Consider the following 25,331-nt stretch of genomic DNA (forward strand, 5'->3'; position numbering starts at 1 on the left):
TCCCCAGGTGATCTGTGTGCACACTGAGGTTTCATAGCTGCTGCTCTAAGCATTGCCATTAGGGAGGTGAGGCCAAAGTCAACTCCAGGCACATTCAGACACTCTCCCAACAGCTCCTCCATAAGAAACAAGTCAAACCCCATCTTCTCATGACCCTTCCCTACTTCCACTGTCCCTTAGGACAGCAGGGATAAGAGGACCACTTAAATTGTAGCAACTATGTGTATAAGATGTGCAGCCCAGCATTTTTTTTTTTTTTTTTTTTTTTTTACCTAAGTGAGCATTTTTTATTATAGTAAAGAGAAACTGAAAACAGTTGCCTGCCAGTGGATTTCTGGTCAACTAATATAATGGTATCTCTTTCCAATGGAATCCTATGCAACTATTAAAGGTGACTTTATGTTTTTATTATTGCATCTCTGTTTTCATCGAATCTTTTTATTTAAAAATTCTAGATTTTATTTATTGGTTTTAAAGAGAGGGGAAGGGAGGGAGAAAGGAAGAGAAACATCGATGTGAGAGAGAAACACGGAGTGGTTGCCTCTTACATGTGCCCCAATCAGGGACTGAACCCACAACCCAGGAATGTACCCTGACTAGGGATGGAACCAGCACCTGGTCAGGGCAATTTAACATGCTTTTCAAAGATTCAGTGAGCCCAGGGTGTCTCAATGGTTGAGTGTCATTCTGAAAGGTGAAAGTCTCTCCCTCTTTTTCCCTCCCTTCTCCTCTCTAAAAAAATATTCTTAAAATTTTTTAAAAGCGTATTAAATTATACAATTTCCACTTTTGTTTGAGTATCCTACATTTGTAGGCATTAGCTTTATAATCAGAAAAAATACAATGAAACACAAAATACAAAAATATCCAGAAGCATTTGCTGAATATTTTTATTTATTTTAAAAAATACTTTTAGATTTATTTTTAGAGAGAAGGGAAGGGAGAGAGAAAGAGAGGGAGAGAAACATGTACAAGAGAAACATCGACTGGTTGCCTCTCTCACGCCCCCAACTGGAGACCTGGCCCACAACCCAGGCATGTGCCCTGACTGGGAATCAAACCTGTGACTTTCCAGTTCACAGGCTGGCACTCAGTCCACTGAGCACACTAGCCAGAGTGCTGAATATTTTTAAAGGAACTGGTTTAGATTATTCCACAAGTTCTGATAACAAACATCTTTAAATTATCAAAAGAAATACTACAGGAAGAAGTTTCCAGATCTGAGGGACCTAAGTTTCCAGATTAAAAGAGCTCACCAAAAGACTAGCACAACAAAAACACAGTGCAGATATTTGTCATCAAATTTCAGAACACCAGGAATAAAAAAAACATCCTAAGCACCTCTCAAGACAAAACAGGAAAAACGGGCCAAATACAAAGCATCAAGAATCAGAGTGGGCCCTGGCTGGTGTGGCTCAGTGGATTGAGCGCCAGCCTGCAAACCAAAGGGTTGCTGGTTCAATTCCCAGTCAGGGCACATGCCGGGGTTGTGGGCCGGGTCCCCAGTTGGGGATGCACAAGACGCAACCACACGTTGATGTTTCTCTTCCTCTTTCTCCCTCCCTTCCCCCACCAAAAAAATAAATTAAAAAAAAAAAGAAAGAATCAGAGTGGCATTTGGAGCAGGTGGAGAAAGTAGTGAAATAGAGATAGGCACAGAGAAAACTAAGCAAATGAAAATATGGCAAATGATAATTTCAGGAAAAGCAAAAAGTTGTATAAGAAAGAAAACAGAGTACTGAAGTCAGCATAATGTAATGCCTGGAATTGATAAACTATGAAATTATAAAATATGCATATTATTTAAAATAAAGTTAAAAACAAGGGGAAAAGTTAAAAGAGTTGAAAGTAGTTGCCTCTGGGGAATGGAACAGAGGTATGGCTAAAGGACTGTTGCTTTTTGCCATAAGCCTTGTAGCAATATTTTTTAACTATGCACATTTATTATTTTTATAATGAAAATTGGAACACACATACACTGCAACTGAATGTAAAATGATGCGGTCATTAATTTAGAAAGTTAAACATAGCCCTGGCTGAGTGGCTCAGTTGGTTGGAGCATCATCCTGTATACCAAAAGGTTGTTTGATCCCTGGTCAGGGTGTGGGAGGCAACCCATTGATGCTTCTCACATAGGTCTCTCTCTCTCTCTCTCTCTCTCTCTCTGTCTCTCTGTCTCTCTCTCTCTCTCTCTCTCTCTCTCTCTCTCTCTCTCCCCCCTCTTCCCTCCCTCCCACCTCTCTCTCTCTCAAATCAATAAAACATATCCTTGGGCAAGGATTAAAATAAATAAATAAATAAAAAGTTAAATATAGAGTTACCATATAACCTGGCAATTCCGCTCCTAGGATTTTATTCAAGAGAATTGAAAACAACTGTTCAAACAAAAAACTTGTACAGGAATAGTTCAGAACTATTCACAATAGCCAAAAAATGGAGACATCACAAATATCCATCAACTGATGAATGGATTGGTAAAATGTGGTATATATCCTATAGTGGAATATTATTCAGCCATAAAAAGGAATGGAGTACTGATACATGAATGAGTCTTGAAAACATTACCCTTAGTGAAAGAAGCCAGACACAAAAGGTAACATATTATATGATTCCATTCAGACTAGGCAAATTCATAGAAACAGGAAGGGGATTACTGGTTGGCTGGAGCTAGGGGGAGGGGGTGATGAGGAGTGACTGCTTAATGAGTACCAGGTTTCTTTTTGGGGTGATGAAAATGTTCTCACCATGGCTGCAAAACAACCACTGAATTGCACACTTAAAAATGGCCAAATGGTGAATTTCGTTGCATAAATTTTATCTCAATAAGGAACACCCAATTCAAACTGCCTTAAACAATAAGAGATATTTTGAGTTTAAAGTATTAAAAACACACATACACCCTAATATGCATGTTTTCCCTCCATCCTTCCAGGACCTAAATATAGTGTGCTTCAAGACCCCTGCACACAGAACCTGCAAGAGGGGTTGGGAAGGACAGTACATTGTCATGGTAAATAGACACCTGAGAGCCAGACAACCAAGGTTACAGCTCTGCCACTCATTTGCTGTAAGACCTGCAGAATTCTTAACCTAATGCTCAGTTTCCTCATCACTAAAATGGAGCAACACCAGTCCTTATCTGTATGACGGTGAAGATTAGAAGAGAACATTTTTTAAAATCCTCACCCATGTTTGAAATATTGACGTGACAGAGAAACATCCATTGGTTGCCTCCTGTACCCAGCCCAACCTAGAATCCAACCTGCAACCCTTTGGTGGATGGGAGGATGTTCCAACCAACTGAACCACCTGGACAGGGTGTGGTAACATTTTCAAAGTCTCAGGCACAGTGACTGGCCCATAGTAAACACTCAGATAATAGTAAACACGATCTCACTTAGTAAACTCTTAGTTTAATATTACTATTAGACAACCCCTAAACACAAATGTTTCGGGAACACCTCTCCTTGCTTCCAGAATGAGCAGTGTAAACATAATGGAGCAGAGCAAGAAGGAAAGGATTTCTGGAAAATGCAATACTAGTATTTATTGAGCGCTTACTCAGTAACAGGCCCTGTTCTAAGGGCTTTTCCTATATGAGCTGAGTCCCCCTCACCCACCTGGCCTGCCCGTAAAGACCCATCTCAGGGAGACATGTCCTTGGGGTCAAGGATGCCAGGGGCTGTGAATAAGACCCAGCAGCAGGAAGGAGGGTGGTGCTGATGCAAGAATTTTGGGGCAGTGGTCGGTAGCCTCAGCCAGGACTCAGAGGTCGGGGTCAGGGTGGACTTGGGTGGGAGCAGGACACAATACAGCACGCAAGGAAGGCCTGCAGGGACTTCTGTACTGGCCAATTGTGGAAGGTCTGGTGAAACTTGAGGACATAGAGCTGGTGAGGCATGCAGGGGTAGAGTTGGGCCACAGGAACGAAAGGAGCTTTGAATTCCACTGGACAGAGCGGAGGGGCCTTGCCCCACAAGAAACCTCCCCTGACTGAGTGCTGCCCCTTCTCTAGAGCCCACATACGCTGGGCTGCCTGCTAACCCTTCCTGTTCACAGGGCTCAGTTAACTCACTCTGAGAGTCTGAGTTCTGTTTTCTTAATTTTAAACAAGGATGAAGGACCCCAACTGTGTGCCTCTGATGAGCTATAGCAGACCTCTGGGCTCCTTGAGGGCCTAGCTGGTCTTTCTGTATCCCTAGTGCCTAACACTTTGTAGACTCTCAGTAGATACATAATGAGTGGCTATGTGACTGAACTACCTTTCTTGGGACCGAGATCCCACCCTTGGAACTCAAGAAGCAGAGGTGGAGGGCTGTGATAGGAGCCCTGGCCCAAAAGTACTAACAGTCAGTTACTATAATCCCTTACGTGTACATACTGATGGACAATGTCAAAGCACACTCATTACTCTTTCTTCTTCTGAGTCTCACATTATCCTTGGGAAGTAATGTGACTAATGCTGTCATTCTCATTCTACAGGTGAGGAAACTGAGATTCAGAGGGAGTAACCTAGCTAGATGGTGTGTAGAGCCTATCCTTACCTGTTTTCTGGGGATCAGGCCTCCAAGAGCTCCCGCACCAGGCTTGTAGCTCTAGATGCCCAATACAGCTGACATTTCTCCTGCTTTTTCCTTTGCTCACTGCAGTATTAATGACTGTAGGGTACCAAGGGAGAGTCCTGGACTGGTGATTATGGCTAGTAGTAGGTGATGTGGTGGTAAGGATATTGAAATAGGGAGAGCAACATTGTCCTCTAATGCCAGTCCAGGTTTGAGGCAATGTACTTACCAAACCTTTAATGAGCTATGTACGTACTTGGGGAGGACAGCAATGATGAAACAGATACAGGCCTTGCACTCAGGGAGCCAAAACTTTGTAGGACAATAGTCATATATATATTCTGGGGGAGGGAGAAATTTCCCCTTTTTTCCCTTATAGTTCTTATGGTTGGTCCAATACTTAAATTGATATGAGACAGAGTAATAGCAACCAAATTTAATTACTTACATACATATGGGGGTCCCATAAGAATATGGGGCCTGAGGAAAAACTGGCAGTTGAGGTAAGGAGAAAAGAGCACAAGGTAATGGTTTGGACTTCAAAGGGAAGGGTCGGCAAATCACAGGCAGATCAGAAGGAGCAAACATTTGGTAAGCAAATTCTAGCCTAGCCACCAGGAAACAATGGGACACAGAGGGCAGGTCTAACAAACAGACCTGTAGGTTCCTACCTGTCTGCCACACTTGTTCATATTATGCTAAGGTGATGGTGCACTTTTTTTAAACAGGTTTTCACTTCATCGTAGCCAAGAGGCCAAGAAGCAATACTTTAAGCAGGTTTTCTAACTGAACTTCTTTAGGCAGGGAAGGTGGGTGGAGGGTATAAAAGGTTCTTGAGTCTTTTGTTTCTTAAAAATAACCAGCTTAAAATAATTAATATCCACAAAAGGTATATTTTGGGGTGGCGAACTCTGGTGCCCCTCAACATACATATATATATATATATTCAGGAGTTCATGAAGTTTATCTAAAATAGTAATTCATAACCAGAGTTCACAGAATACCTGTAGAGAATACTAAGTATACACATGCAAAATACTAATGTTAGAGCCCCACCTCATAATTTCCTGGAATGGGATCAAAGCATGTGGTGTTTTGTTTTGTTTTGATAAAAAGCTTTCCCTGGCCCTGGCCTGGTAGCTCATTTGATTGTAGTGTCATCCCGATATGCCAAGGTTGTGGGTTTGATGCCTGGTCAGGGCACATACAAGAATTAACCAATGAATGCATAAATAAGTGGAACAACAAACTGATGTTTATCTCTCTCTCTCTCAAATCAACAAATAGGTTTTAAAAGTAATAATAATTTCAAAAAAAAAGCTTTCCTGGATTCTGATGTGCATTCCTTTGCCCTAATGAAAAATTGTTGAGCCCTACTGTTCTAATGCAAAATTGTTGATTGTAGACCAATAAGAGAAGCACACAAATAACAACAAGATCAAATTGCGGTGAGCGTCTCAATAAAGTGACAAACCAAGTACTATGGAGTTTTAAGAAGGGAGAACTCACATTTGGATGAAGCAATCAGGAAACATGGGTGAAGTGGCAATTTGTGAGGGAACATAATGTATAGGTTATGGACCAGATGAAACTGTGGGAAGGAGAAGAAGGTATTTCAGTAAGAGAGACCAGCTTGAGTGCAGAGGGTGAGAGAGGGAAGCAGGAAAGAATACAAAGTGTGTTCAGGGACGAGGTCATAGTGAGTTTGGCTGGAGGGTGGCTAACCATGGGAAGAAATGAGTGGAGACTTCTGGTCAAGATGATGACATAGGTAAACACGGCTCACCTCCTCGCACAACCACACCAAAATTACAACTAAATTATAGAACAACCTTCACTCACAAGTGTCAGAAATCTAGTTGAATGGAAGTCTGACAACTATAAGAATTGAAGAAATCACATCCAACCAGACTGATAGGAGCGGCGGAGATGCAGAATGGGCTGCGTCCTCACCCACGTGTGGTAGATAAAAATTTGGGAGGGATATCTTGGCAGTGAGGAGTCACAGCCACACACCAGGGCCCCCAGTCCAGTGTTCCAGTGACAGGAAGATAAGTCCCCATAACTTCTCGCTGAGTTGGTGGAAAAATTCTGAAGTCCCAAGCAGTTCCCCTTAAAGAACCCACACACGGATTCACTCAGACTCAGTCCCTCTGAGCTCCAGCACTGGGGTAGCAGCTTGAAAGGCACCAGTGATGTACAGGAAGGAACTGAAGTGTCTGGCATCAAGGTGAGAGCTGGGGGACAGCTTTCTCCCAGACAGAAAGGAAGGCAGAGGCCATTGTCCCTTTTCTAAGCCCTCCCCTCACAGAGCCAGAGAACTGGCAGGTAGGTGCCATATCTGAGACTCCATCAACTTGGCTAACACTGTTAGCCCCATCCTGGAGATCCTCTGAGACTTTGTCCCACCCAAATAATGGGCCCACCCAAACTTACTGTGACTTTTCGATATGAATGGTTCATCTTGGCTCATGCTTCACAACTTCCTAAATCCTATCAAACAGGCAACAGCTGGCCTCAGTAAGCCTCCAGCCCCCGTACCTCTTGCTAAGTGGCTCCAGAACCAGCACTAGCATCAGCCAGCCTAGATTCACAGCATGGCTTCACCTGAGAGTCTCCGAGCTCAGCACAGGTAGCAGCCATCTCAGATTTCTTTATAGCTTGTACAGAGTGGTAGGGGCAAAACATAGGTGGGGGCTGACCTTGGCCTGCACCACTTGGGAAACCGCCCAGAGCCTGCACACCCAGTTGATAACTACAGACTATGTAGGTGCACCACCACCCTGCCCCTGCACAGCTGATCCTCCACAGAGGGCAGAAGTTGGTGGCAAATGGTCACAGCCAGTCCTTGCAGCTGACTGGCCTAGGTAAATCCCTCCCATTGACCTGCCAACAGCAATTAAGGCTTAACTACAAGGGGAGGGTATACTCAGCCCACACGAAGGGCGCACATCAAGCACCCAGCTTGGGTGATAGGACAGGCTGTGTCACTGGGCCCTACAGGACACCTACTACATTAAGCCATGCTACCAAGACATGGAATCAAAGCAGCTCTACCTAATACATAGAAACAAACACAAGGGGGCTGCCAAAATGAGAAGACAAAGAAACATGGTCCAAATGAAAGAACAAATCAAAGCTCCAGAAAAAGAGCTAAACAAAATGGATATAAGCAATCTATCAGATGCAGAGTTCAAAACACTGGTTATAAGGATGCTCAAGGAACTTAGTGAGGACCTCGACAGTATAAAAAAGATCAGGTCAGAAACAAATGATTCACTAACTGAAATAAAGAACAATTTACAGGGAAACAGCAGTGGAGTGGTTGAAGCTGAGAATCAAATCAATTATTTGTAACATCAGGAAGCCAAAACAACCAATCAGAACAACAAGAAAAAAAAAAGAATCCAAAAAACTAAGATAGTGTAAGCAGCTTCTGGGACAACTTCAAGTGTTCCAACAGTCACATCATAGGTATGCCAGAAGGAGAAGAGAAAGAGCAAAAAACTGGAAATCCATTTGAAAGAATAATGAAAGAAAACTTCCCTAATTTGGTGAAGGAAATAGACGTGCAAGTCCAGGAAGCACAGAGAGTGCCAAAAAAGATGGATGTGAAGAGGACCACACCAAGACACATCATAATTAAAACACCAAAGTTAAATATAAAGAGAGAATCTTAAAAGCAGCAAGAAAAAAGAAGTTAGGTACCTACAGGGGAGTTCCCACAAGGCTGTCAGATGATTTCTCAAAAGAAACTTTGCAGGCTAGAAGGGATTTGCAAGAAACATTCAAAGTCATGAAAAGCAGGGAACTACAGCCAGGGCTGCTCTACCCAGCAAAGCTATCATTTAGAATGGAAGGGCAGATAAAGAGCTTCCCAGACAAGAAAAAACTAAAGGAGTTCATCATCACCAAACCACTATTATATGAAATGTTAAAGGGACTTATTTAAAGAAAAAGATAAAAACTATGAACTATAAAATGACAAGAAATGCATATCTATTAACGATTGAATCTAAAAAACAAACTAAGCAAACAAGAAGAACAGAGACAGAACCATGGATAAAGAGAGCGTTTTGATGGCTGTCAGATGGGACGGGATGGGACGAAATGGGTGAGGAGGTGAGGGGATTAAGAGGTAGTTACAGAATAACTACCTCTTAGGGGATGTAAAGTACAGTATAGGAAATGAGTAGTCAAAGAACTTACAAGCATTGCCCATGGACATGAACAACAGTATGGGGTTGGCCTGAGGAAGTGGAGGCAGGAAAAGGAGGAAAAATTGGGACAACTATAATAGCATAATCACTAAATTAAAATTAAAAAAGAGAAATGAATGGGACTCTTTTGTAATAGTCTTGTAGGCTAGGGTGAAGTCTTATTAAACATAAATGGAGCCCTGGCTGGTGTGGTTCAGTGGATTGAGCGCCGGCCTGTGAACCAAAAGGTCACTGATTCAATTCCCAGTCAGGGCACATGCCTGGGTTGCATGGGCCAGGTCCCCAGTTGGGGGCATGCAAAAAGCAACCACACATTGATGTTTTTCTCCCTCTCTTTCTTCTTCCCTTTCCCTCTCTCTAAGAATAAATAAATAAAATCTTTAAAAAATTTAAAATATATATATATATATATATAAATGGAAGAGTTATATTGTACAGATGCTGATCCTCCCAGTATTGATCTGTATATTTAATGTAATAACAATAAAAAAATCCTGAAAGGACTTTTGTAGAAAACTTAATGAAATGGTTCCAGAGTTTATCTGGAAGCATAAACTTTGGAGAAGAGTTAGACAATAAAAAGCTATGATAATTAAAACCAATGTGTATATGTGTACAAATAGGCAGACAGATCAATAAAACAAGTCTAGAAATACAGTAGTCCCTCTCTATATCGCAGTTCACTTATCGCAGTCTCGCTGTATCGTGGGATTTTTAAAAATATTATATTTAATTATTTATCGCGGATTTTTCGCTATATCGCGGGATTTTGCGGTACTGTATACGTATGTTGTTAAAGTTACGTAGGTTTAAGAGTGTAGAATATGTGTAAGAAGATAAGTAGTGTTTATAAAAGTGTGGAAAAGGTTAATAAGGGAGTGGGAAAGGTTAATAAGGGACTGGGAACAGTTTATAAGTGTGTGGGAAGGGTTTATAAAGCCTTAAGATATATATAAATACTCAACTAAATGTAAGGCTCCTACTTCGCGGAGTTTCACCTATCGCGGGGTGGTCTAGAACATAATACCCGCGATAAGTGAAGGAATACTGTAAACCCAATATAAGGCAGGCTGTTTCCAACACCTCAGCTCGTGGGAAACTCCCTGTCAAGCAGAGGTTTCAGGATCATGGATGAGAGAACAAATTTACCCAGGACACTGTCTTTTGTCTGGGAGGAGGAGAGGCGGCAAATCTCTCTAGTGGAGAAGAGCATTGAACGTCCTCTCCTAGACCTTTATATTGAGGAGGGGATTCAGGAAATACAAGGTCAAGATTCAGAAATCATCAATTAGCTTTCAGACGCTTGGGTTACAGTTGACAGTTACTGAGTACAGATATCAATATAAAGAATACAGTGACCAGTCTGTGTCAGGGTCTGTTAAACATCCTGATGCCACACTGATATCAGGTGCAAGGCTTTATACATTTTTAGCTACACACTGTTTATAGTTAACTAAGAGATAAGAAAAGCAGAGCAAGCTTCAAAGCATAATATACATTCTTTAAATTTAGTTCCCATGGGAACCTTCTGAATGGCCTTCAAGTCATGCCTGTCTCTAGCCCTCCCAGTGTTCCGGTCAAGTCTGACAAGGCCCTCAGGAGCCTGGCTCGCAACTTGGACTACAATTCTTGAAACCACATAGGACGGTCTCCTACACCAATACATGGGAACTACATAAATTACTGAGGACAATTCAAATTGATGGGTTAAATATGGTATTCAAATAAAATAAGTCAGTCACAAAAAGATAAATACTGTGTGATTCCACTTATATAAGCTATCTAAAATAGTCAAACTCATAGAAATACAAAGTAGAACTTTGGTTACCAGGGCCTTAGGGGGAGGAGGGAAAAGGGTGTTGTTTTGTAATGGATATAAAGTTTTAGTTTTGCAAGTTGAAAAAGACCTGGCGATGTGTTATACAACAATGTTCAAATTAACACTACTGAACTGTACAGTTAAAAATGGTTAAGATTTGAGCATCGGCCTGTGAACGAAGTGTCGCTGGTTCAATTCCCAGTCAGGGCACATGACTAGGTTGCATGTCAGGTCCCCAGTTGGGGGCACGAATGAGAGGCAACCACACTGTGATTGATGTTTCTCTCCCTCTCTTTCTCCTTTCCCCTCTCTCTAAAAATAAATAAACAAACAAACAAACAAATTATTTTTTTTAAATGGTTAAGATGGTAAAATTTTATGTTCTGTGTATTTTACCACAATTAAAAACTTTTTAACAGTATTCAAACATTCAGCTATCCTTTTGGAAAAGGTTCATACCTCACTAGATTCCAGATAGAAGAGATATAACAATGGTGAATATTTAAAGAATGAGCCCTGGCTGGTGTGGCTCAGTAGATTAAGTGCCGGCCTGCGAACCAAGGGGTCACCAGTTTGATTCCCATTCAGAATACATGCCTAGGTTGCGGGCCAGGTCCCCAGTTGGGGGCACACGAGAGGCAACCACACATTGATGTTTCTCTTCCTCTCTATCTCACTCCCTTTCCCTCTCTCTAAAAATAAGTAAATTAATTAATTAAAAAAAGAATAAACACCAGTCCTTCTCAAACTGTTCCAAAAAACTGAAGAGGAGGGAACACTTCCACACTCATTCCATGAAGCTAAGATTATCTTGATACCAAAAATCAGACAATGATACTATAAAAAAGAAAACTATATCAATATCCCTTATTATCATTAATGTAAAACAAATTAAATAAAACATTAATTCTCAACAAAATACTAGCAAACCGAACTCAATAGTATATTAAAATACACCATGACCAAGTGGATCTTCTCTTGGAATGTAAGGAAAGTTTAATATATAAAAATCCATTAATATGCCACATTAACAGAATGAATAGGAAAAAAACAAATGATTATCTCAACTGATGTCGAAAAAGCATTTGAGAAAGTTTAGCACCATTTCTTGATAAAAACACTCAATAAACTAGGAACAAAAGAAAACTACCCCAACATAATAAAGGCTATATATGAAAAGCCCCAGCTAATGGCATACTCAATGGTGAAAGACCAAAAGCTTCTTTGAGATGAGCAATAAGACAAGGATGCCTTTTTATGCTGCTTCTGTTCAACATAGTACTAAAAGTCCTAGCTAGATCAATTAGGCAAGGAAAAGGAATAAAAAGCATCAGAATTGGAAAGGAAGAAGTGATCTCTGTTCACAAGTGACATAATCCTATATGTAGAAAAAAAAAGTAGAACAAATTCAGCAAGGTTGCAGAATGCAGAATCAACACACACGAAATTAGTTGCATTTCTACATACTCACAATGAACAATCCAAAAAGGAAATTAAGAAAACAATTTCACTTACAATAGCATCAGAAGTATAAAATATGTACTTATGAATAAATAAAACCAAGGAAACTGTATTAGTTTGCTAGGGCTTCCACAACAAAATACCACAGACTAGGTAGCTTAAACAACAGAGATTGATTTTCTCACATTTCTGGAGGTTTGGAAGTCCAAAATCAAGGTGTCAGTAGAATTGTTTTCTTCTGAAACCTCTCCTTGGCTTGCAGATGGGCACTTTCTTGCTGTGTGTCCTTTTATGGTTGTCCCTCTGCATTGTCTGTGACCTAATCTCCTCTCCTTATAAGGACATTAGTCATAATGGATTAGGGACCACTCTAACAGCTTTCCTTGATGTGGGTCTTTTAAAATTCATTCAGTCCAGTACACAGTGAGCTCTTTTAATTTTAAGACCTGTATCTTTCTCAGTTTTAGGAAATTTTCTTCCATAGTTTCATACTCTGCATTCTCACTTTCTGGAACTCCTACTAAACAAAGTTGGAGTTTCTGGGTACATCTTCTAAATCATTACCTCATATTATCCAACTTTGTCTCCCTTCCAAATTGTCATTTCCTGCATGAGTTTTCAGGCTATGGTTTCTTGGCAAACCTAATTTTCTTTTCTTTCTTTTTTTATTTTTAGTATTTTAAGTCTATTTTAAATTATACAACTGTATTATCACTATAAAATACTTAAATACAGAAAACATTAAAAATTCTGATGCTCCATCGCTAAAATTCCAACTCAGTTTCCCCACAGTAACTGCTGTTATCAGTTTAGCATTTTCCTTTCAGTCTTTTCCTATGACTACTTTTATATGTTTAGATTTTTATGTTGAAATAGATGTGTTTTTCTTTTTGCTTTACATAAGTTATATCAAATTGAACCTGCTGTTTCACAGTTTCCTTTTATCGTATTATATATATTGGAGATTTTCCATGTTTGTAGATACAGAACTATTTAAAAAAAAGATTTTATTCATTTATTTTCATTTTTAAAAAAGATTTTATTTATTTATTTTCAGAGAGAGAGGAAGGGAGGGAGAAACATCCATGTGTGACAGAAACATCAGTTGGTTGCCTCTTGCAAGCTCCCAGTTGTGGACCTGGCCTACAACCCAGGCATGTGCCCTGACAGGGAATCAAACAGGCTGGAGCTCAATCCACTGAGTCACACCAGCCAGGGCTACTTACTGATTTTAGAGAGAGAGGAAGGGAGTAGAGAGAAACATCGATTTGTTGCTTTACTTACTTATGCATTTTATGTACCCCAACCAAGGATTGAGCCTGAAACAGTGGTGTATTGGGATGACACTCTAACCAACTAAGCTACCTGGCCAGGGATGATACAGATCTACTGTTAACAGCTCCATAACAGCGACTTATTGTAATTTATTTACTCAATCCCTTACTGAGGGATATTTATGTTGTTCCATTTTTTTCTCTTTTAGAAACAATGTGACAATGAACATCAATATGCCTACCTCAACCTCATTATAAACATGCATTTCTCTGGGACATAACTCAAAAATAAAATTTCTGGTTGGGAGAATATATACACATTTATTTATTTTCAATATACCCTTAGTACAAAATTCAAAAGTCACTAAATCAATCACATTGAACTGCAAGTCTCCTTATTACTCCTGTTTCCCAATTATCAGCTCTTCACTCCTGAAGCAATCACTGTCAACAGTTGTTTCCTATCACAGATATTCTAGGATTGGGTATTATATATATATGTATATGTATATATAGCTAAATTAGCCTTCAAAAGGGCAATTTAACCCTGGTTAGTGTGGCTCAGTGGATTGAGTGCCTGCCTGCAAACCAAATGTCGCTGGTTTGATTCCCAGTCAGAACACATGCCTGAGCTGTGGGACAGGTCCCCAGTTAGGGGTGTGCGAGAGGCAACGAGAAGCAACCGATCAATGTACCAATGTTTCTCTCCCTCTCTTTCTCCCTCCCTTCTGCTCTCTTTTAAAGTAAATAAATAAAAAAAATTTTAAAGGGCAATTTATATTTGCTATGGTGTATTGCAATTGATCACAAATTCTTTGCTTTTCCTCCCACCCAGATGTGAAGTCCATTTCCCCACTCCTTATATTTAGGTTGCCCTAGGCCTTAAGAGATACTGTAGCTTAATTTCTCATTTTCTTGTGATGTTGCTGCAATGTGAATAAACCCAGTCTATCCCACTGGATGGTCAAAAACAATGTGAAGCACAGATATATTTCCAGTTTAGGTTCCCTAAAACAGGGATTGGTAAATAGTCTCTGTAAAGGGCTAGATATTAAATATTTTCAGCTTTTTGGGCTATATGGTCTTTCTTGCAACTACTGAGCTCTGCTTTTGTATTGTGAAATCAGCCATAAATAATATGTAAATAAATAGGTGTGGCCAGATTTGATCTACTGGAAGTAGTTTGCTGATTCTTACCCTAGACCACGCAGCTTGTTAAATGCCAGACATGTAAGGTCATCCTAGACCACTCAAGCTCTAGTGTAGCCTCCAACAAACTGCAGAGATCCGCTGAACAAGCCCAGATCAGAACAACTGTTCAGCTAATACATGGAATTTTGAATAATAATTAATGTCTATTTTTATAAGCTACCAAGTTTTAGTTTGTTATATAGCAAAAGCTAAACAATATACTATCCTTTGCCATCATTAAACATTATCAATATTTATTTTTATTAATATGATACATTAAAAATGGTACATTATAGTTATTTTACTATGTCTTTCTATGATTACTTAGGTGTTTGAGCATTTTTTTCATGTATATTCATTGGTCAACTATATCTGCTCTTTTGTGGATTTCTTTATATTCATGGCTCATTTTAACACTGGATTATGTTCTTACTGATTTGTCATTAAGAACATATTAACCCTTCATTATAAACTGCAAATATTTTCTCCCTGTTTGTTGTCTATTATTTGTAGTACTCTTTTATATTGAATTTAAAAATTTTTTAATCCTTACTTGAGGATATGTTTATTGATTTGAGACAGAGAAGAAGGAAGAGGGAGAGACGGAGGGTGGGAGAGGGAGAGGGAGAGGGAGGGAGAGAGAGAGAGAGAAACATCAATCGGTTGCCTCCAATACACACCCTGACCAGGGATCAAACTTGCAACCTAGGTATGTGGCCAGACCCAGGATTGAACCCTCAGCCTTTTGGTGTACAGGACAATGCTCCAACCAACTGAGCCACCTGGCCAGGGTGTATTTTAAAATTTTTATATAATCAAACTTAGCAATTATTTCCTTTATGGTTTTTGAGTTGTATAATTTTAGAAGGGCTTCCCTATTCTAAGTGTATAAAAACATTCTCCTGGCATCTTGGCCACTGATGTGCCATCCAGACTGAGGAATACCTGGAAACTTCGGGGCCATGTGAGCCATGACCACAGAGCATTGGCAAGCACAGGAAGCACCCAGAGCCAGGGTAATGCTGGTGGCTTGCATCATCACAGGATCAACTTCCACAAATATCCCCCAGGTAACTTTGGGAAAGTTGGTATGAGGCATTATGACTTAAAGAGGAACCAGAGCTTCTGCCCCACTGTCAATAGTGATAAAACTGTGGGCTTCAGTCAGTGAGCGGACACAGGTAAATGCTGCCAAGAACAAGACTGGAGCCGCTCCCATCATTGATGTGGTGCGACTGGGCTGCTACAAAGTTCTAGGGAAGGGAAAGCTCCCAAAGCAGCCTGCCGTTGTGAAGGGGAAGATTAAGAGTGTTAGTGGGGCCTGTGTGCTGGTAGCTTAAAACCACAAGGAGGGCGTTCATTAAATTCTCCTAATGATTCTTCTAATAAATTCTTCTAACACATCTATAGTTAATTTTGTTTTTATAATGGTTTTACTGTCCATATGAGATTTATTTCATGTATGGAGTAATTTTTATTATTTCCAGGTGGAAAACATTATTAGCTATTCTTGCACATTTTGTTTTTCAGATAAATTTCAAAATCATGTGCAGTTCCCTATAAAAATCTCTGGGCATTTTACTTGTTATTCCTATTTGCATCCTATTTTTTTAGAGTACCTTCAAATTTTTTGGTCTGTCCATGGCACTACTTCTGGGTTTTCAGCCCTATTTGGAATTTACTTATTTTTAATTAATATCTTCTGTTTTGGGAACTTGGAACAAGAGGGCGTGTAGTCAGATGTACACTTAGATCCAGTTCTTCCATCAGCTATTAATTTTTTGAAATTTACTTTCCAAGTTCTTGAAAGAATTCAGCATTATTTTATGAGAATAAAAAATATATCCTAAGTGTAAAGTATAACTTACATAGCTCTCTGTTATGTGAATGTAGGCTAAGGAAGTTATTATTCTGGGATTAGGGCATAGCTTTTGTGACTTAATTAAAGTGGCGATTAGGTCTCTGATATATTACTGTAGTCCCTAAAAAGGAGCTGAATAAACTTATATAAGGAGGCCAGGGTCTTCTGGGCTAGAAGGAATTGATACTCAATCATTGTTCTCTAAGACAAGAAGTTAGACCTGTGGATGTTGACTGGCTGGCCTTGGCCAAAGGGCAATGGCAGGGAAGAGTAACAAGGTCTTTAAGTAATTAACTTTTGTAAAGTGGGAGTCCAGGCTGATGCCTTCAAGGGTTAATTTCAGCCCTGCGGGTGGCTGATGCTGAAAGCAGTTCTGGTACCAGCCATGCAACATTTCAGAACTAGCACCATTACTCATCGAATGTGCAGAATCAGTTTCGTGCTACAAAGGGGCAGCAAGAAGCAAAGGTGTAACCAACTAATTGGATGCCTATACTGTCCTTGCTGGTGTGTGGAAGTTGGAGAGACTTCTACCAGATTATATTCTTGGTGATTTGAGGATAAAACAGAGAGGTAAGCCCTAAGAGGCAGATGTTGAATATTTTATTAATCTATTTTGTACAGTATCTAGACAATTTTCATTTTATGTAAAAAATTTTAGCCCTGGCTGGCGTGGCTTGGTGGATTGAGCACCAGCCTGTGAACCAAAAGGTTACAGATTTGATTCCCAGTCAGGACACACGCCTGGGTTGCAGGCTACGTCCCTGGTTAGGGGCATGCGAGAGGCAACCAACCGAAGTTTCTCTCACACATCGATGTTCCTCTTCCTCTCTGTCTCCTTCCCTCTGCTCTCTCTAAAAATAAATAAACAAAATTTTAAAAAAAAATTTAAAGGAGATGTATTTATTGTTATGCCACAATTTTAGGAGCAAGTCAATTTATGTCCACCCCATAGGGAAATTAGCTAAAAAATTGTGCTATGTCCATACAATGGAATACTATACACCCATCACAAATGACTATAGAGAACTATATAATTGAAGTAGGAGACTCCCCAAGACTTGTATTTGAGTAGAAAAATCTATTTCTATAAAATTATTGTTATATATTCGTATGAGGCTGGTTTGGCTCAGTGGATTGAGCATCGGCCTGCGAGCTAAGTGTCGCTGGTTCGATCTTCCAGTCAGGGCACATCAGAGAAGGAAAACTCTGATTCCAAAAAACCTCCGCTGCCTTGCGGCATACCTCTTCAGGGGAAAGGCTAAGGGAGTAAACCCCGACAGAAAATCCGGAGCCGGAGTCCCTAAGGCGGTTTGACATTGTAGTCAACACCGGCAACTCCTGCGGCGCACCTGAAGCCAAGCTGTATTGACTCCGTCTTTCCCTTGGATCCTTCAGCTGCGAAGAGAGGGGGGGTCTGCTGCATGGGCAACAGCAGACCCTCCATATCACCCTGCCCAGGCTCTGTAGCTTCATCGAGGCTCTTCAGCTTCACTGGAGAGTGCAGATAGACTCTTAAGAAGCTACACCATCGTCTCTCGAGACGGACGGCTGCCGACGATATTCGTATGAATATATAGCAGTCCAGAAATAAGGTTACCAAAACTTAATGGTGATTGGCTGTAGGTGGTGATTTAGATAATCTTTGCTTTCTTTTTCATACTTTCCTGTACTATTCACATTTTTTTTACAAATTTACCATAATGAACATGTTTTATCTTTATGAAATTTATTTCTTAAATGGAAAGTGACCAGAGATGTTATAAGGAATGATAGTAATATTATAATAATAACTTACTATGTACCAGAAACTATGCTAATTGCTTTATATGCATTATCTGATTTAATTATCACAACAGCTCTATGAGATTACTATTTGGTTTTGCAATATTGTGGAAACTGAGGCTTGACTAGTTTAATTGTTCATACTCACAGGGTTAGTAAGTGGTGGGGGCAAGATTAAAGCCCAAATTCCCTGGCTGCAGAGCTAGGGTCTCTCTGGTTTGAATCACAAAGGAGCTGGCTCTCTGGAGCTAACAGAGAAATTCACCAACATGTTAAATACAATCTACTTTCATCCCTACCAGTCACACCTCCAAGGCCATTTTCTTTTTTACTTTTCCAGAAGAAAGCACTGAATATCATAAAACACGAAGCACCAAAGTCACTACCAGCTAAAGACAGAAAACTTTCTGTGGTATTTTGCTGCAACAGTAGATTTAGTGAACCATACCTTCTGGTACTGGAAAGTGGCATTGACCCCTCTTCTTGAACATGGGCTGGTCCTTTGACTTGCTTTAACAAATAGAATATGGGAGAATCACCAGTTCTGGGCCTAAGCCTTAAAAATGCCTATCAGCTTCCGCTTCTGCCTTTTTGGGAGTCCTGAGCCACCATCTAAGAAGCCTGGGTACTCTGCTGGAGAGATTATGTGGAAAGGTCACTTGGAGAGGGAGAGGATTTAAGACTATAGGAAGAGAGAGACCCAGTCATTCCAGCTGAACCAGTTAATGTTACTACCAACAGAAAATACTGAAGAAAAATGGCGGGGGGTAGGAGTGTCTTAATCCCAGCCCACACTGGAATGTTTAACTATACATTTTGGAGTGGTGTATTACTTAATAGGTAATGAAAACACCTCTTCACTTTTGCTTGGGCGGTTACTGATACACTCAGTTCTGCATAAAGCTAAGATCTCCATTCCTTACTCCCTATCTCTCAGTTTTATGCCAGAAACTTTCATATTAATTACTAGGACCTAGGCAAGCCTTTTTTTTTTTTTAATTAATGGAAAGAGATACTAGGAGGGGGTCCAGAGACTTTAGCCCTAGTTTTGTTACTAATTGTAAACGTTGTGCAAGTAATTTACCTTTTAATCTCAATTGTAAAACGGGGAGACCAATGCTGACTCTATTTGCCAAAGGGTAAAAATTAAGATAACTGAGTTGAAAAGAAAAATGAAACGCACTTAAAAGCGCTTCCAGCTCAAGAGGCAGGAAAAGGAATAAAAAGAACATGGGCTTGATGTCATCTGGGTGTAAGATTTTGAACAAAAGACCCTCAGTTCTTCCTTTGTAAACCAGACTACTCTCTTTTATTTCATTTTATCTGTGATGTTTAAATGAGACATCCAGGAGAGACCTGTTGCACAACTAACGCTAATTGCCCGCCATCAAATCTAAAAGCCTTTTCACCCGCCCTCACCCCCTGCCCCTGTTCTTATATTTTCTGACAAACTCTAGGGACTTAATTAGTAAATCTGGTGTGAGGTCCAGAAAGCAACTTTGTAAAAATAAAAAATCTACATTTGTAAAAAACAGGTTACCTAGCAGATTCTAAGGCAGGTGCCTTCAGGCAAAGGACTCCGCTTGCTACCACGCCTCTTTTTCTGTCAGCGGGAGCCACCAAGTCCAGATCTCGCGACAATTTCTTCTTCGCAGTCTGCTACAGATAACGCGAGGTGTTGATCGTCCAATCACGAGGCTGGATTGCTGCTCAAGATGGAGGCGCGCTGGGAGCGTATGTTCTGCGTTTCTAGGAGCTCCGCGCTGCGGACGGTTTAAGACCCTGGTGTTGGAGAGCCGCTCCAGATTGGTGGTCTGGCTGGAACTTGGACTTCATAGGTCAGTCACTTAATAGCGTTAACGCGGGTTGCGAGTTCGTTTAATCCATGTAGCACCCAGCTTTCTCATTCTCGAGTTTTGGGCCCGTGAGGTGCTGATTTCGGGGTCTAGGGAGACCTGACTGAGGGTGGTGTGTGTGTGGGGGGGGGGAGTTGACTAATAGAATGGAGACTAGGATTGAAGTAGGGAAGACCCCAGGGCTGAGGAGGTTTAGAGAGATCCGAACTGAGGCGGGTAGACAAAGTGAATGGGTAAGATGAGGGTGTGGAAGGAGTGAAAGAGGGAGAACTGGCTGTGGCGGTACTAGAAGAAAAAGTCGGATTTATGAGAGAAGGCAACGAGAAAAAAAGGAGATTGGGGTTGAAGTGGGAGGAATCTGTTAAGAAATTAGAAGTTTAGAAAGCGGAATATAGACTGCGTTAAGAGATAGTTGAAGAAGATTATTTAAGAGTCAAGAGAAACCTACTTGGCTTTTTGGACGGACAAGGGCAACCCGGAAGAAAAAGCCCCAACCCTAGGACTGATCCTTTTTGAGAGTCAAGATAGGGGACTGTTTACCAAGAATGAGGGTGCTGGGGGTAGAGGTGTATAAGGGGACTAAATGGTAATGGACAAAAAAATTTCAATAAAGATTAAGTTAAAATAAATTTAAAAAAAAATAAAGAATGAGGGTGTTGTGTTTCAGTGGCCTGGACAGTGAAGAGTTACATATGATATTTTAAATCAACAAGTACTTACTAAGTGCCTACTTCTCAGGCCCTAATTTAGGTGCTGGGAAATTGCAGTAAACAAGATCGAAGTTTTTTTCCTTATGAAGATTATTGGCAGGGCATATTTTTAAAAATAAGTAAAATATATTGAATACATGGAATGTGAAATGGGTAAGTTCTACATAGAAGACAGAAGCTAGTAAGGGAGGCCAGGAGTGTGTACAATTACTGCAATTTTAAGTAAAGGTACTCAGGAAAGACATCAGTGAGAAAGTGACATTTGATTCGAAGCCCTGAACAAGGCCAAGGTATCTTGTATGTTTATATTTCTGGGGAAAGAGAAATCCATGCAGACAAACAGCAAATTCAAAAGTCCTGAGACAGGAGTGGCAGGAGTATACGAGAGTTGATAAACAACAAGGAGGCCAATATAGCTGGAGTCAAATGAGCCAGGAAGAGAAAAGTAGATTAGGCTAGAGAGAAGGAAGTGACGATGCTGATGCCAGGTAAGAGTTGACACTCAATTGAGGGACCTGATAGATTTGGCTAAGAACCCACCACCTGTATGAGTATCTTGGTTAGCAAAGAAGTGGCTTTATTGATTCACTCTGTATCTGTTCTGACCGATAAGGTTGAGTAATATAGGAAACGAATTGAATCTGTCATACATGAATGAGAAAGGGTCTCTATAGGTATTATAATAAATCTGACAAGTTCAGTGACCAAAAATAACCGCGCAAGATGGTCTGATCGCAGATTCCGACTGGGCAGGTCATAGTGGGTAGTTAATCTCAGGCTTTACCTTAGGCAAGCCCTTCCATTGTTCTTAATTCATGTAAGTTAACGTACTTTTAAAATGTCAGAGTAAATGAAAGAAAAATGAAAAGACCAATATGTCTGGAATATAGTGTTGGAAGGGTTAAGTGATAAGAAAGGAGGCTGGAGGGATAGACAAGGCCTAGAGTATGTATGTTTTGTTAATAATTTTGGACTTTATTAGCCTAATAGCTTTAGGAAGCCACTGACAGGATTTAGCAAAGAATACTTAGATTTGCTTGGGATTGGGGAGGGAAGACTTGTCTACCGTGTTAAAAATGGGTTGCAGGGGTTATATAGAGAGATGATAATGACCTGGGCTAGAGATGTGTTGTGGAGGGTGAGAAATAATTAGGGCCAAGAAATAATTAGCAGATAGAGAATACTCAGGATATAATATGTTTGGAATGAGGGAGGTGGGGTGGAGAAGATGCTGAAGATTTCTGGGTTGTGAGCCACAAGAAAGATAGTGGTGTCCTTTGGCAAAATAAGAAAGATAGATGAGGACCATTTTGGGGTGGGTAGAAGTTATTTAATTTTGGACATGTGCATGAAATACTTTTGAGCCATTCAAATGAGAAGTCTAGTGGGCACTTGAGTATATGATTTGGAAAGGTGAAGACAATTATTTTTCGAAAATGGTGGTTAAATTTCCAGTTTAGAAAGCTGTAAAAAGCCTTATGAAATAGTGTTATTTATTGTTATGTAAAGTTATATTTCTAACAAAGCCTGCCAAGAAAAGGTGCTTGTTGCTAGGAAACTTTATAACAGGGAATAGGATTTAACTGGGGAGATTAGGGAAGGAAAAGTTCCTGAAGAAGAGATGCCTGAGCTGTGATAGTAAGGATGAGGAGGAATTCATCAGGTAAGAGGGGAGGAAGGAACATTATAGACTGGTGATTTTCCATTGGTGTGTAAGAGGCACACTGGTGTGCCTCAAGTATTTTTTAAATTAATATAAAGAGAATAAAAGTGGATTCAGGGAGATCAATTACGAGACTTGTAAAAGCAGTGTAGGGGTCAAATAGCTGGGCTTGGGTTGGGGTTTTCGTTTGTTCGTTTGTCTTTTTAGTCCTCACCCAAGGACGTGCTTGTTGATTTGAGAGAGAGAGTAGGAGAGAGGGAGAGAAACATTCTTGGTTTGCCTCTCATACACATCCCACCAGGGACCAGACCGGTACACATACCCTGACCGGAATCTGAGCCGCGACCTCTCGGTGTAGGACATTCCAACCAGCTGAGCCACACTGTGTGCCTGTTTAGGGCACATGCCTGTGTTGTGAGTTCAGTCCTCAGCTGGGTGTGTATGGAAGGCAACCAATTAATGTTTCTGTCCCTCTCTTTTTGCCTCCCTCCCCCTCTCTAAAAAAATGAAAAAAGAGTTTTTAAAACATACAACACTTGACTCTTTAGTCAGAACACTGACCTCTTTTCCCTTAAGAAAATGACAACAGCCAACACAGCAATGGCTGTCTGGTGTTAATGAATAAGAAGTATACCTTTTTTTTTTTTTTTTAAGATCTGCAAAAAACATAGTATATTTTTTGGTGTGCTGCAGAATTTTAGTAATTAGTTTATGTGTGCCGTGAGGTGAAAATGGTTGAAAATTGCTGTTATAGACAAAAGGAGTAACCTCTGTAAAGACGCTATTGCCAGAGTGGAGGGACAGAAAAATGAGCTTAAGGGTGAGACAAGCTGATAGTGAGGAAATAGGCAAGCCCACACCAGGCTGGACCTTATTTGTATGCTGAAATAAGGTTTTTAGTTTATTTATTAATTTTAAAAAAAATTGATTGGAGAGGGAGAGTAACATTGACTTTAGCACTCATGCATTCATTTACTGGTTGACTCCTTCATGTGACCACAGCTTTGGCCCATTGGGTTGATGCTCCGACCAACTGAACTATCTGGCCAGGGCAGGTTTTTAAATTTTTATCCTAAGGGTAAGGTTTTGAGCAATTGGGTATATTCAGAGGTGGAAAGGGAATAGAGAGAATAAAAGTGGATTCAGGGAGATCAACTAAGAGACTGTAAAAGCAGTCTAGGTAACTTGTAATGGGCTCATATTGGTGGAGATAGAGAAACATAGATGGGTTTGAGAGGTATTCAGTAGGTTAACGCCACATGACTTGATTTCTTGGGCTCTGAGAGAGAGAGCGATCAGGTGATTCTTAGGTTTCTGGCTTTCACAATACTGTTTAGATGAATGCTCATTATAAAAAAAAGAGTGGAAAATGCAGAATGGTACAAGAAAGAAAATAAACATCACCTACCTCCCAGAGATATATAGTATTCTTAAAAAATTTTCTTTTGATCCTCCCTTGAAGACTTTTTAAAAATTTTATAGTGGGTTTAGAGAAAGGGGAAGGAAGGGAGAAAAAGAGGGAGAGAGACATCAATGTGAGAGAAATATCGATTGTTTGGCTTTCTTGGGATCCTCGAAGGGGAAGAGAACCCACAATCTAGGCATGTGCCCTGACTGGGAATCAAGCTGGTGACCCTTTGGTTCGCAGGCTGGAGCTCAGTCTACTGAGACACACCAGCCAGGGCTTAACCATTTCTAAGTGTACCATTCAGTGACCTTAAGTATATTCACAATATTGTGCAACCATTACCACTATCCCTTTCTAGAAGATATTTTTATCCTAAACAGAAACTGTGTACCAATTAAAGAATAACTCATCGTTCTTCTCTCCCCACAATCCCTAGTAACCTCTGTTATACATTACCTGTATGAATTTGCCTAGTCTTGGTACCTCATATAAGTGGGGTAATACAATATTTAATATAATACAGTATTCCTTTTGGGTGTGGCTTATTTTCCTTAGCATAATGTTTTTAAGGTTTGTCTATGTTGTAGCATGTATCAGAATTTCATTCATCTGTTTGTGGGCACTTCCACCTTTTGGCTGTTGTAAATAATGATGCTAGGAACACTGGTAGGCAAATATATGTTTGAATCCCTGTTTTCAGTTCTTTGGCTTATACTTCGGAGTGGAATTGCTGGAACATATGGTGATTCTGTGTTTTAACTTTTTAAAGAACCACCAAACTGTTTTCCATAGTAGTTGTACCATTTCATTTTCTACCTGCAATACATAAGGGCTCTATAATTTCTTCACATCCTTTCCAATATTTGTTATTTTCTTCTAAAAAAATTTCAGTAGTGGCCATCCTGATGGGTAGAAGTGAAACTTATTGTGGCTTTAATTTGCATTTCTCTAATGGCAGATGATGTTGAGCTCTGTTCATATTTATTTGTTGTGTATATTTAAAAATATAAGTTCTACTTTCTCACTTGATTGACAAGGATGTGTTGGCTGAAACTGGTGACTTGGCAACCACAGTTTTTCCCCATTAGTATTTTCTTAAACCAAATATACTGATTCCCCCCCCCTTTTTTTCTTTTTAAAGATGGCTCTGAGTAAATCAATGCATGCAAGAAATAGATACAAGGACAAACCTCCTGATTTTGCATATCTGGCATCCAAATATCCAGACTTTAAGCAACATGTTCAGATAAATCTGAATGGAAGAGTGAGGTAGGTAACAGATGAAGAATTCTTTTTTTTTTTTTTTTTTTTTTTTTAAGAATTCTTGATACTGTATTATTCTAGTACAATCTGAATGGATACAGTACAGTGGAAAATGTACTGAACTGATAGTAGACCTGAATGCTAACCCTAGACATTTCATTAAACATCTCATCTGACCTTGGACAAGCCACTTACCCTTTCTGGGTTTCCTTTTTTCTTTTTTTCTCCCAATAATTTTTAAAATCCTCCCCTGAGGAT

The 25,331-nt window shown here is 40.1% G+C and overlaps 1 protein-coding gene and 1 long non-coding RNA gene across 2 annotated transcripts in view; one reads left to right on the forward strand and one right to left on the reverse strand.

Annotated features, from left to right (window-relative positions):
- LOC149997858 (uncharacterized) overlaps positions 1 to 12,318 on the reverse strand; it is a 29,440-nt gene extending 17,122 nt beyond the window's left edge. Inside the window, exon 1 of the long non-coding RNA XR_016507265.1 lies at positions 12,248 to 12,318. This is a non-coding gene — a long non-coding RNA (uncharacterized LOC149997858). The remainder of the gene's footprint in view (positions 1 to 12,247) is intronic.
- Positions 12,319 to 19,893: 7,575 nt separating this feature from the next.
- METTL16 (methyltransferase 16, RNA N6-adenosine) overlaps positions 19,894 to 25,331 on the forward strand; it is a 58,775-nt gene continuing 53,337 nt past the window's right edge. Inside the window, exons 1-2 of the mRNA XM_090291646.1 lie at positions 19,894 to 20,011; positions 24,952 to 25,079. Of these exons, the coding sequence (XP_090147772.1) occupies positions 24,952 to 25,079 (128 nt within the window). The 5' untranslated portion in view covers positions 19,894 to 20,011. The remainder of the gene's footprint in view (positions 20,012 to 24,951; positions 25,080 to 25,331) is intronic.

The sequence above is a fragment of the Furipterus horrens genome, unplaced genomic scaffold, assembly GCF_987537825.1.
Source record: "Furipterus horrens unplaced genomic scaffold, mFurHor1.1.pri manual_scaffold_11, whole genome shotgun sequence".
NCBI classification, from domain to species: domain Eukaryota; kingdom Metazoa; phylum Chordata; class Mammalia; order Chiroptera; family Furipteridae; genus Furipterus; species Furipterus horrens.